The sequence below is a fragment of the Papaver somniferum genome, chromosome 5 (genome assembly GCF_003573695.1).
Source record: "Papaver somniferum cultivar HN1 chromosome 5, ASM357369v1, whole genome shotgun sequence".
Lineage (NCBI taxonomy): Eukaryota > Viridiplantae > Streptophyta > Magnoliopsida > Ranunculales > Papaveraceae > Papaver > Papaver somniferum.
The window spans coordinates 148,385,770-148,399,074 of record NC_039362.1 but is presented as its reverse complement, the minus strand read 5'-3'; the positions used below and the strand labels follow the sequence as shown (position 1 = coordinate 148,399,074).

Below are 13,305 nucleotides of genomic sequence, written 5' to 3'. Positions count from 1 at the left end.
CTGGGATCTTCCTCGGGATTGAGTGTATTAACACCCAAGGGGTATTATCTGGTGCTCCTCTAAGCCATCATACCTCTGTGATCCTCTGTCCCTGACCGTCAGATCTGCTGACCGGTGGCCTCTTCTGATGAGATGCTTGTTATCATGTTTTGATATCTTGTTTTGCATGCCTTCCACGTGTCTCTTTCTGTACACGTGGTGGATGATGAAAGGTGTACATACATGGTCTATGTTGCTAATGAGATTTTCCTTTCCTCCTCTTGAACTACTTGTTATGCAGCATTGACTTCTGGATTCAAATTTTGATATCATACTGGGAGAATTGGAATATATTTCTAGCATCAGCATACTTGCTTAATCGCGTGGATTGATTCTAATACCATGGATACAAAGATGAGCAAATCTCACGAATTACGGGTGAACCCTCCAGGAATTAAAGCTTGTTTAACATCTGCCGTTCTTGAGTGGTTCTTGATTGGTCTACTATACATTAATGCTCTACTTTCATATATCATAACCAAATTTGCTCGTTCGTTCAAGTTACAAACCCCATGTTTGTTGTGTTCGAGGTTGGATCATGTCGTTGGGGATGAGAAACCTGGATTTTATAAAGATCTAATTTGCAGCACACATCAATTAGAGGTTTCTTCATTGGTCTTTTGTCATATTCATAATAAAATCGCTGATGTTCATGGGCTATGTGAGAGTTGTCTGTTTTCATTTGCTACGGAGAGAAAATCTAATCCTGAGACGTTCCGGCTCTTGGTTGGTAAATTGGGAACTGATCTTACTGACGATGAGACTAAGGTAATTCATTCCTCAAATGAAAGGCAATGTACTTGTTGCACTGAGTTATTTAATTCTAGATTGTATACACAAGGATTTCTCCAGATGAAATCTATAGAGCCTGATGTTGGTGAACTCGGTGATCCTTTCCCACGTTCGATAAGAACAAACCGTTCACTCAGTATAAATGGATTGAAAAATAAGAAGAGGTTAACAACACCTAAGTCAGTGAATTGGTCTGGAGGGAGAAACCGAAGTTTTGATCCTTTGACTACTGTAGGATATACTGAGGTAAAGATAACATCTGATTCTGAAACTGAAGCTCCATTTTCTGATGCTTTGGGATATACTGAGGTTAAGTTAACATCTGATTCTGAGTCCGAAGTCCCATTTTCCGACGAAGATCAACATCATAATTATGGAAATGGCTTGGTTTCTGAAAAACATGGCCTTGAGAAAGAATTTGTTGGGAAGTTTGTCGAACCTGATTTGTATACAGGTAATCCTGAAAAGTCACCAAGAAATGTACCTAATGATTTGGTCAAGGAGAAGCTGATCCATCAAGACTCTACAGAAAAGCTGATTCACCAAGACTCCATGCCAGAGCATTTGATTTTATTTTCTGACGTTCAACTCGATGATGTTAAACCCCAGTCATCTGCAATCGACATTGGACATGGGTTGGAAGAACTTAACTGGCACCAAGAACAGAAATCAAATCCTTCCGTGCTATCTGAACCATTACATGATGTTCCCTCACCACCTGATTCATGTGAAGCTGTTGTTGAAGTTTCGGAAAAAACTTGTAGGTTCAATTACTCTTTTTTCTTTCACTGTCTAAATTTTCTTTCATATTTACTTTCTGTGACATGTTATTTTGCAGTAGTTGTTAAGGAAACTAGTGAAGGTGAGGAACCTTGTCAATTAGAGCGCGCATTGATCACAGAAGTTGGACCAGAGTTGAACCAGGGTGTGTTTGAAAACGATTAATAAAAAAATAATTTTTTAAAATTTTAATAAAAAATTATAATTTATTGTTTTATTTTGTGAATGAAACTTTTTAGTCCCACATCGTGGAATTTCCAATTTTTAGTAGTTTTAAGAAACTATATAAACCTTTTAGTCCCACATCGGGAGTTTTTCTTCTTAAGTTGTATTTGTCAATTACATAAACAAATTCACTATTTTTGTAAAATCGAAGGGAAAGGGGTTGCTCTATATTTTAGAGAGACCCCTAAGAAAAAATATTTTATAGCATTTCTTAAGAGTTCGCTAGGTGTAGTAGGGTGTTTTATCCTGGAGATATCCGTCCTGTGAGGGCTATAGCATCACTCTTGAGTGTAGCCGGGCGCTAATGTCTTAAGGGCAACGTGTTGAACACGTGACTCACTCTGTTTTTCCAAAGTTTTTCCTTGTTGCTGTTGTGGAGATATGAGAAGCTCGTTCGTTTCGTCAATCGATCAATTCCATTATAAAGGAGATAAGTATCAATAACTTTTGCTTATTTGATTTTTTCTTTATTTTATTTATTGCACCCAACAATCTTAAGACATTAGTTGGTTTGTGAATCATGGATGTTAATTGTGGAGTGAAAAACAAAAACGAAGTTTTGGTCAGTTGTAGAGTTTCGAGTTTATCTCTTAACCTAGAAGGAATTTCGATGAACCCTTTTGACACAAAGTAGTAGACATCCTGATAGTTACCCACGTAAAATTTCAGAAATTTTGGAGTTGTAAAAGTATTTTTTTTTTGATATTTTACAAAACTGAGAAACGTTCCTGAAAAATTCTGACGGGCAGAATTTTGGTGTTAACTAAAGTAGTTTTTATGGGGTAACCATGAGTTTTTTGATATGGTGGTTTAAACGAAGTTTATAAATCTAGATATTATCTTCAAAACTCATATTTTATCTGAACTAAGGTTTGTGAGATATGGTGTATTAGGTGATTGGGAAATTACCGTGTCCGTGGTCAGAGTATAAACGAAGTTTGTGACATGAAATTGAAAAGGAACATGGCTACCAGGCGCATGTGGATGAACACAAGTCTTCCAAAGCTGACAAAGGCGAGAACATCAAACACAACTCTAAGCATAGTCTTCATAATAAAGGTATGTTTCGTAAAACTGAATCCGGCATTACTTTAACTAAGGGTGATTGTTATGTTTGTAAAATTCCTGGACATACGGCAGTAAAGTGTAGACAACATAAAACCTTAATAAGTAGAAAGTTAATACTAATTTAGTTGAAAAAAAATGAACCATGATGTCGGAAGTTATTTTAATAACCAATGTGAGAGACTGGTGGGTGGACTCTGGAGCCACTAAGTATGTTTGTTGAAACAAAGACCTGTTCACCTCTTATCAGAGGATAAGGGATGTCGAGAAACTCTATATGAGTAACTCATCTGCGACAGAGGTTGCATAAAAGGGAAAGGTCGAGCATAAGTTCATATCTGTAATATTCTCACACTGAATGTAGTTTTCATGTTCCGAGCATATGAAATAATATTGTATCTTGTTCTCTTGAAGATGGTAAAAGATTGAAGATCTTAATTAAATGTGGAAAACTTGTTATAACTAAGGGTATTGATTTTTTAGGCAACAGTTATAGGACTTAGGGTCTATATAAGTTTGAAGGAAAATCTGATGAAGTGAACATAGTTGATTCTTGTGCTTTCTTTTGTGTGTCTTTGAATGTTTTGCATGGTAGACTTGGAACCGTAAAATTATAAGTCAATGTATAAACTGCCTAGCATAGGCTTCGTACCCAAATTTAGTTTGGATCTTGAACACAAAAGTGAAATGAATATGCTATAAAATCTTTTAGCATAAATGTTCATAGTAATTCTAATCCCTTAGAATTAATTCAGTTAGGCCTAGTTGATATGAGTTCAATCCAAAACCACTATGGTAAAAGATGGTTTATAACTTCCGTAGATGATTGTACGAGGTACTATCTTGTATAATTGCTTAGGGATAAGGATGATGCCTTAGAAGCCTTAAGATGTATAAACTTGAAGTTGATAACCAATTAGAAGCCTTGAACATATTAATTGTATCCTTAAGGAGATCATAATTACCATGCTGATTAGTTCAGGATTACCTGCGGTCTTGTGGGAGGAGGAAGTCCTCTTAACTAGTATATCCTGAATATAGTACCCTTAAGGATCAAATGAAACTCCATATGATTTATGGAAAGGTCGATGACCTTCTTATGAATATGTCAAAGTGTGGGGGTGTTTGACTAAGATTGTCATTCCTCTTCCTAAAGAACTAGATAGAAACCAAAAATGTGATTGTGTCTTCATATAAGGTATGCTGAGTACTTCTACATATAGATTTTGGTTGTGTTCTGATTTTTCATACTTTGGTGTGATTTTTGACTTTGTTGTGAATACTATTACATAATCTAGGGATGCTGAGTTCTTTGAACATGTTTATTCTTAAACCTGTACCTCATTAGAGATGTGTTGTTGATCCCCTAGATTTATTTTCAAATAGTCAGAACTTATCTTAAAGGAAGATGAAGTTAAGGTTGAGCCTAAGAGAAGTAAAACAATTAGACTTGAGACTTCTTATGAAGCCGACTTCATAACATGCCTAGCTTAGTCTAAGCCCTGGACTTGTAAAGAAGCCTTGATATCTACTGAAACCCCATTCTGGTAAGAAGCTTCATTTAGTGAAATGGACTCAGTCCGTCGGAACCTGACTTGGGAGGTTTATAGTTTACCTCCAGAGAGTAAGACCATGAGATGTAAATGAGTCTTTAAGAGGAAACATTAGGTATATGGAACTGTAGAAAAATATTAGGCTAAGTTGGTAGCTAAAGGCTATAAACTAAAAGAAGGTGTATATTTCCTTGATTCTTATTCACATGTGACGAGATTTACTTCGTTGAGATGCTAATTGTTATTGCTGTCATAAACAAATTAGAGATACATCAGATGGATGTTAAGACAACTTTTCTAAAATCGTGAATTAGATAAAGAAATTTACATAGACCAACCTGAGGACTTTGTAGTGAAAGGTTATGATGACAAACTTTGTAAGTTGAACAAAATTTTGTATGGTTTATAAAATAAGCACGTAAACAGTGACATGGAAAATTTGATCATGTGATAATGTGTAGTGGATTTAAGTTAATGAATCTGACAAGTACATTTACAAGTAACTGGTTAAGGATGCCTGTGTGATTGTATGCTTGTATGTTGATGATATGCTTATACTTGATACAAACATAGATGTGATTAATTCCACTAAAAACATGCGCTGAATGAGAACGTTGACTTGAAAGACTTAGGCCCTCTTGATGTAATCTTAGGGATGAGGATTAGAAAATAATCCAACATATGTAGTCTTAGTCATTCTCATTATTTTGAATTTGTGCTTAAGAGATACAATCAGTGCGATTGTAAGCCTTCTTGTTCTCCGTACGATTATTCTTGTAGACTCAAGAAAAAAGGGTAATGGAGTATCTTAACTTGAATACTCAAGAGTTATAGGATGTCCGATGAATTTAATGAACTGTAAGAGTCCAGACATTGCCTATATTGTGAGTAAGTTAAGTAGATATAATTATAGTCCAGAGCAATAGCATTCAGATGCACTGAGTAGAGTATTATGGTACCTAAAATACTCTATTACCTTTTATTTGAGTTATCAAAGGTATCTTGCTGTCCTTGAGGGACTTTGTGATGTAAACTGGATAGTTGACTCAGAGGAGTCTAAGTCTACGAGTGGATATGTTTCACTCTAGCATCAGGGTTTGTTTTTGGAAGATTTACAAACAAACATATATTGCTCAATTCATTATGGAATCTGAGAGTATTGAGTTAGATAAAGCATGACAGGGGGCCGAGTGCCTAAGATGTTTTTTAGAAGACATTCCTCTCTGGCATAGGCCTGTGCCAGCTATATCTATACATTGTGTTAGCCAAGATATGATAACTAAAGCTGAAAATAACTAATCTCAATCGGCGTTATTTCCATTGATTGGATAAAGTCCAAGGAGAATATCGCGCAATCTCTGACGAAAGGTTTATCCCAAGAGATAGTTAGAAATGCATCGAGGGGGAAGGGGCTTAAGCTCATAAATTAAACTTGCCATGAAGGATACTCAACCTTGATGACTGGATATCCCAAGATCAAGGTTTCGAATGAGACAACTAATTTGTGGTGGGTAAAGGTAAACACTATCAGAGAATCTTATTCTCTGTCCCTTCCCTATGGTGTAGACGTGATAGTGTGACTGCATGTGAAGGATGACTTTTAAGAAGTCTTAATGAGTTATATAGTTTCAATTTAAGATTGAAGTGGGGTGTAACAGTAACACTCTTTATGGAAACTCACCTATCTGAATGAGGAAGTGGGCCGCTTCCTATGAGAATATGAGCTTTGATTCTCTAGAGCATTCTGAGAAACAAGATATGTCCAGGGCCAAATTGGACAAAACGGCACGAGCTTGGCAGCAATCTTGGAGATATCACCCGTGGTTGTTATCACGAATTACATCAAATGCTAGCAGTTCAAGACATAGTTCACTGTCTCTAGCAATTAATTCCGGTAATATCTCACTAAGCAAAGGTTCAAGACCTCATGGACACCTCTGCCTAAAATGGTATTTCCTGCGTTTTTTATGTGATTTTCGTTTTGATGGTTTTGGTATTACTGGAACTTAGGACCTAAAGGTCACTAAGGGTTCACTAGTTCATGCTTTTTCACTTTGGTGAAAGATACCTATAGTCTCACCATGTGAGAACTAAAGATGAAAGCTCTCAATACTATTATGATTTATGCAATCCATAGTATGACCCTGGGGTCAACACACTTTTGTGTGAGGGAGAGGACGTAGAAATGACTAGTATGATTTCAACACTTGCACGATCAGTCTGTTTGGATCGTGAGGTTGGGATGTTGATTTACCAAGATCTATCTGTGTTTTCATGTTTTATTGAGTTTTCATTCATGTGGGGGATTGTTGGAAAACGATTAATAAAAAAATAATTTTTTAAAGTTTTAATAAAAAATTATAATTTATTGTTTTATTTTGTGAATGAAACTTTTTAGTCCCACATCGTGGAGTTTCCAATTTTTAGTAGTTTTAAGAAACTATATAAACCTTTTAGTCCCACATCGGGAGTTTTTCTTCTTAAGTTGTATTTGTCAATTATATAAACAAATTCACTATTTTTGTAAAATCGAAGGGAAAGGGGTTGCTCTATATTTTAGAGGGACCCCTAAGAGAAAATATTTTATAGCGTTTCTTAAGAGTTCGCGATTTTCCTTAATGGTTTTTTCGGAGTTGTCAAGCTCAAGTTGAGCATCTACTACATATGCTAGTAGTAGGTGTAGTAGGGTGTTTTATCCTGAAGATATCCGTCCTGTGAGGGCTATAGCATCACTCTTGAGTGTAGCCGGGCGCTAATGTCTTAAGGCAACGTGTTGAACACGTGACTCACTCTGTTTTTCCAAAGTTTTGCCTTGTTGTTGTTGTGGAGATATGAGAAGCTCGTTCATTTCGTCAATCGATCAATTCCATTATAAAGGAGATAAGTATCAATAATTTTTGCTTATTTGATTTTTTCTTTATTTTATTTATTGCACCCAACAGGGTGAACTTATGAGTGAAACTTCTACAAAGACGACTAAATTGATTGATTTAAGTGATGCATACAAGCTAGCTCTCAGTAATAAGGGAAGCCAAGTATCCAGCAGTTTTGCAGAACAACTTACTCCAAAGGGCTCTGTCAAAGTTACTGATGAGCTGAAACTGTTGCTATCGCAATTATCTGCAGCTCGTGGGATTGATATACCAAATATTATATGACGAACCCTAGGATTCTTGGGAATGCAGAAGAGTTTAAAAATTCTGAAGCATCTAGTGAAATTGGAATGCAGATCCTTCAGAAGAGGATCACACTGGAAAGAAATGAGTCTAACTTGTCTTTAGATGGAAGTATTGTTAGCGAAATTGAAGGCGAGTCTGTTGTTGATAGATTAAAACGGCAAGTTGAGTATGATAGAAAATCGATGAATGCTTTATACAAGGAGTTGGAAGAAGAAAGTAATGCTTCAGAAATTGCTGCAAATCAAGCAATGGCCATGATCACTAGGTTACAAGAGGAGAAAGCTACCTTGCATATGGAAGCGTTGCAGTATCTAAGAATGATGGAAGAACAATCTGAATATGACGTTGAAGCAATCCAAAAGGCACATGATCTTCTTGCCAGGAGAGAGAAAGAGATGCAAGATTTGGAAGCTGAGCTTGAAATTTATAGGGAAAAATGTGAATCTAACTTTCCACCAGATAAGGATTACGAAGACATCAATAAGCAAAAGGCAGATAGTACGCACGAGGAGAAAGATTTCCAAGGAGTGTTTGATAGAATCTGAAAGTGAACGGTTATACATTACAGAGTGTGTGGATAATGGCGTTCAGGAGGAAGTGCCTAACAGTGAATACTCTGAAAACAAGACTCATGATACAAGTGACCAAGAACAGATCGGTGGTGCAGGAGAAGGTCATAAGCTTGATGGAGTAGACTCTTCAAAGAATAAGGAAACTGATCTAGTTCCTGTTTTACATGAAGTGTCAGAACTGAATGAGAGGTTAAAAGCACTTGAAGCAGATCGGAGTTTTCTTGAGCATATGATTAATTCACGTGATGACGGAGTACAATTCATTCAGAAGATAGCCCATCACTTACAAGGGATACGTGAGATGGGTATAAGAAGGGACCATGCTTTGCTTTGAGCCTTTTTATCTGGACTTATCTCGATGAGGTAAACTAATCTAACTGAATATCCTGCCAAGTTTGATGTCAGCAACTGATTTTGTTTCTGTTGGCAAATGCATTTTGTTGCGCGTGGATGTAGATACTTGTTTATTTCCATGTACACAAATCCAAAAAAATAGTCCTTCTGCGAAGAAATGCTTATACTTCCCAATAACCAAAATCTTTCATTTGCTTTTCGTTGACATGTGCTTTTGTTCATACCAAGCTAATTCTTATGTAATTGTGGCTTATCTGTATTGCTGTCTCAGCATTTAAATGATCGTAAAATGCATTTGCTTTTGCTCCTCTTTTTGCAAAACTGATTGTTTTAAAGTCCTAGCATGCTTTTATGGCTGATATGAACCAATAATTGTTAATATGTATCTGTTGATGTCAAGTGGTTTGAACGTAATTCAGCTTTCGTAGTGATGCCTGGCTCTAGTTATTTATGTTGGTTCTTTGGTTTTTTCTTAGTACAGGGAATGTTTGGACTTGCTACCATCCCTCAATGGTTCAAATTGCAGTTTGTAGTACGTTGTAGCTATGATTTGAACCTTTCATGTCAATTCATATCATTGCATACAAATTCTGAATAATTGACATTGTTCATCTTTTCCAGATTCCCCAAGGTATTTCACTAGGTGAATGTCAACTAACCTGTTGATGTACAATACGGAGGCAGCTTCTTCTGTACTTGGATGCCAGAACAAGTTCAACAGTTGAAATCATGTATGCTATCAGAAGAAGCCCTCATTCTTGTGACCATTAGATTGCTTTTCTAGTTTCTGTGAGTAATAGAATTTGTGGTTGTATTTATAAACGAAAAGGGAATCAGGAAGTTCATTGCAGAGAAGATCCTGTTCTGTAAAAAATCGTCGTATATAATCTGTTAGATCGACGGTTGGCTCAAATTAGCCGACGGTGGTTTCTGTTGTAAATTGGAACATAATTTACTTGGTTATATATATATATTTTTCGTTGCTTATATGTTTGGCTATCCGTTTGGATCCAAGTTTAACCAACTAATCTTTGTTTTAGGAAATAAGTGGCTAAGGTAGGTTGAGTAATAATTACATGAGAGAAGTGAAAGGAACACCAGGTTTGTTTGTGTCTGATTCGTGATCGTTTGTTTTTTCATTTTCTTTTGATGTCTGACTCGATATCTGACTGGGCTATTTGAGTTAGGCATCATTTTGTACCAGACTCGGGAAAAAAATAAACAGTCATTTCGCACTTTATTATAACAACCATGTATGTAAAATGCAGAACCATCTTGGCAAGCATGCCAAGAAATCCTCCCCGTTCCTGAAATGGCGCACCACATTGCTGTATCTAAAAGGCATCTAGAATTCGGATAGGACTTTTAAGTGAACTGGGGTAGTATTGGTCCCGTATAAAATGGAAATGTTCATTTTTACATTTGGTCCTAAAATAATGTTGCGTTGAAAATCTGGGGTTTACTCTCTCTCTCTCTCTCTCTGGAACTGAGTATGTCTTCTTCATCATCATCATCGTCATCCACTAATTCTTCTTCATCATCATCGACTGTAAATTCAAACTATTCAATGCAAACCCTAATTCCAGGTTTACCAAATGATATTTCAACCTTAATCATATCATTCGTACCTTACTCTCATCATTCTCGTTTAAAACCAGTTTCAAAATCATGGAAACATTTCCTCTCGTCAAAAAAAACCATAATCACACTTCGCAACAATCATTTCAAATCATCAAATCTTCTTTGTATTTTCCCACAAGATCCTTCAATTTCTCCTCCATATCTCTTTGATTTTCAGAATCGGTCTTGGTGTCCTCTTCCTCCTATGCCTTGTAATCCTCATGCATATGGTCTTTCGAATTTCATTTCAATCTCGTTAGGGCATCATATATATGTACTTGGTGGATCAGTATTTGATACTAGATCGTATCCGATGGATACACCAACACCGTCTTCTTCTGTGTTTCGTTTAGATGTTTGCAACAATTTTAATACGTGGGAGAAATTAGCACCTATGATTTCTCCGAGAGGTAGTTTTGCTTGTATTGGGAACCCTAAGTGTGGTCAAATTCTGGTTGCTGGTGGTGGTTCAAGACATCCTATGTTTAATGCTGCTGGGAGTAGGTTGAATTCAGTCGAGTGTTATAGTGTTGAGAAAGATGAGTGGATTGCTTTAGATGGATTACCTAGATTTCGTGCTGGATGTGTTGGTTTTTTGGTGGGAAAGGGGGAAGAAATGGAGTTTTGGGTTACGGGTGGATATGGTGAATCTAGAACTGTATCTGGAGTTTTTCATGTGGATGAATATTATAGAGATGGAGTAATCTTAGAATTGAAGAATGGTGGGAAATGGAAGGAGATTGGGGATATGTGGGGAGAAGGGGAGAGGAGGAAACTTGGAAGTGTTGTTGTCCTGGATGATGGTGGAAATAGGGATATGCCAGTGGTATATATGCTTGATGGATATGACATTTTCAGGTAATTCTTGTAAGTTGCAACTTATAAACCATGTGTGGATGATTTTGATTAATACTCTTGTTGACATTGAACTTTACTAGATTTAAATTTGTGTGTTGCTATTACAGTTATGGATTCTATTTTCTTGATAAAAGTGTGTTTGGCTTACTTTGTTGCTATGATTGATGTCTTGATTATCTAATAAATGTATCATTATTTTGTGGCGGATGTATATTTTGAGAAATAGAAGTATCATATATAGAAACTAGGTATATTGGAACACATCTTATTGCAGAAAAATCGAGTTCCAAGAGGTAATATCTAGGTATTGGTTAGAGGTATGGGAACCACTCATTGTTGTTCTCTAGTTGCCAATCGGCGCTTACTTTTGAACTTAAGCCTGTGATCTAGACTCGGCTGCCGTGACTCGGTAATGCTGACAGCCACAAAATTAAGCATCAGTGGACCTATCAGGTTGTAGGATTTCTTGTTCTCTGTAAACTACATTTGGATTATGCATCTTGAACGGTCTAAATTATTTAGAATATAGGGGTTAGTTTAGTTAGTGTAGAACTTGTATGCTTTCGAGATATATTTATTTGTTTCCTGCTAAGGTAGGTTGTGGACCTTGTGATATTGTACTAACATTAATTCTCTGTAAATTGATTTTATTGTGCTGCCTTATAATGTATTTCTGTTTTCTTGTATCTATGATTGGTGGAAGTGGACGAGTCAAACTCTCCTTGTATTTTAATCTATTTCTGCATTTAAGTTTATAGATATGAAAAAAGGTGAATAAAAACAAGAATTTTCTGGTTTGATACTGTGTTGAGGATCGAGTCTCCTTGTGGCCAATCACAATAATAATCTATTTCTCCATGCTCGGATCTTGAGGACTAGTGGGATGCTCTAAAATACCCGATACCTCTCGTGGTTTAGCCGAACGTTAGCTTGCGTGCCCAGCTTATGTTTCGAACTCTATCTATCCTTACTTTCATTCAGGTCATGATACAACACTATTTGTTTCAGGAAATTAGTTTGTCCCTGTTTCTTTCTTTTCATGTTTTGTTCTTATCCATTTCCAGCTTTTTATATTGTCCCCTGTTCATGTTGTGTTTCTTTCTTATCCATTTCTGTTCATGTTGTGTTTCTTTCTGCTCTGTTCTAGTGTCCCCTCCGAATTTGTTAATTACATGTATCTAAGACACGGTTTCTCTGGATTTAACGACCTGGACTCAAATACCAGGATTCTCTTTGTAATTTGCATGTGGTGCCGCTGATGTTGTGCGCCTTAAGAGGTGGAGAAGAAATATTCTCTTTGTAGTTTTTTCTGTATCATAGATTACTTCAATTGCCTTCATTCATATTCTTATTTTTCATAATAAGCAAGAAGGTTTTCTGATGGTCAATTATTTTCATTGTTTTGTCCCATAACACCAGCATCATGCCATCATCCAGTTCTGCTGAGTACTTTTACAATATAACATGATTCCCATCTCTACCATGGTTCATAAGGTGCATCTGTTTGCTCCTTTTTGTATTCAAATTTTAGTTTTGCATTTTCTGTAACCTGTATGAAACCGTAGTTAAGACATGAAGCGATTTCATTTGGCATATGAATATTCGGCATGTTGGTTAAATGCTGGAAGGACCTTAGCTATATCCCACAATATTGTTTATTGTTGCAATATTAAGTTTCATGCTGCAGAATTATCTGGCAAATCATAATTTTGGGAATTATTTTCTTGCAGATATGATAGTTCTGCAAATAGATGGGTGAAAGAGTCGAGCGTACCAAGGAAATCCCGGATTGACTCATCTTTGGGATTTGGATTTGTTGCATTAGATGGAGAACTGCATGTTATGTCCTCATTGAAGTCAATGGTACCCGCAGTAAACAGAAGGCAGCGTTACCACAAGAAATGTGCTACGCTTTTCATTCAAACTTACAGCCCTAAGAGGAGAGCCTGGAGATCTCTGACAACGAAGACACCTTTCCAATCCCCCTTGGACTTTAATACAGCAGTAATGTGTGAAATCCAACTCTAGCACCTACCACACCTCACTCATTTAGCTGCCAGTATATACAGCAGTCATAAACCTTTGGTCTTAATCAGCAGTTAATCTAGATTTGTTTATTGTGTAGCTCCCATTAACCGTGTGTTCATCTTCCTATTGTTATCAATGTACAAAATATGTTAAATGGATCCTGTCAGTATAATACTAGTATATACATAAATATTCTATATGATACCTGTTCATTTATGTTTAACCGTTTCATTTCCCTAT

The 13,305-nt window shown here is 36.5% G+C and overlaps 1 protein-coding gene and 1 pseudogene across 2 annotated transcripts; both read left to right on the top strand.

Annotated features, from left to right (window-relative positions):
- The first annotated feature begins 435 nt into the window (after positions 1 to 435).
- Positions 436 to 9,480, top strand: LOC113279844 (annotated as a pseudogene).
- Positions 9,481 to 9,973: 493 nt separating this feature from the next.
- LOC113283145 (F-box/kelch-repeat protein OR23-like) lies at positions 9,974 to 13,282 on the top strand. 2 transcript variants are annotated; one of them, XM_026532310.1, is made up of 3 exons: positions 9,974 to 11,037; positions 12,457 to 12,531; positions 12,768 to 12,908. In XM_026532310.1, the coding sequence occupies exons 1-2, from the start codon at positions 10,052 to 10,054 to the stop codon at positions 12,503 to 12,505; spliced, it is 1,035 nt and encodes a 344-aa protein (XP_026388095.1). In that variant the 5' UTR covers positions 9,974 to 10,051; the 3' UTR covers positions 12,506 to 12,531; positions 12,768 to 12,908. The 2 variants fall into 2 exon arrangements, with proteins under 2 accessions (XP_026388095.1, XP_026388094.1); XM_026532309.1 differs by lacking the exon at positions 12,457 to 12,531 and having other exon boundaries at positions 9,976 to 11,037; positions 12,768 to 13,282.
- Positions 13,283 to 13,305: the final 23 nt, after the last annotated feature.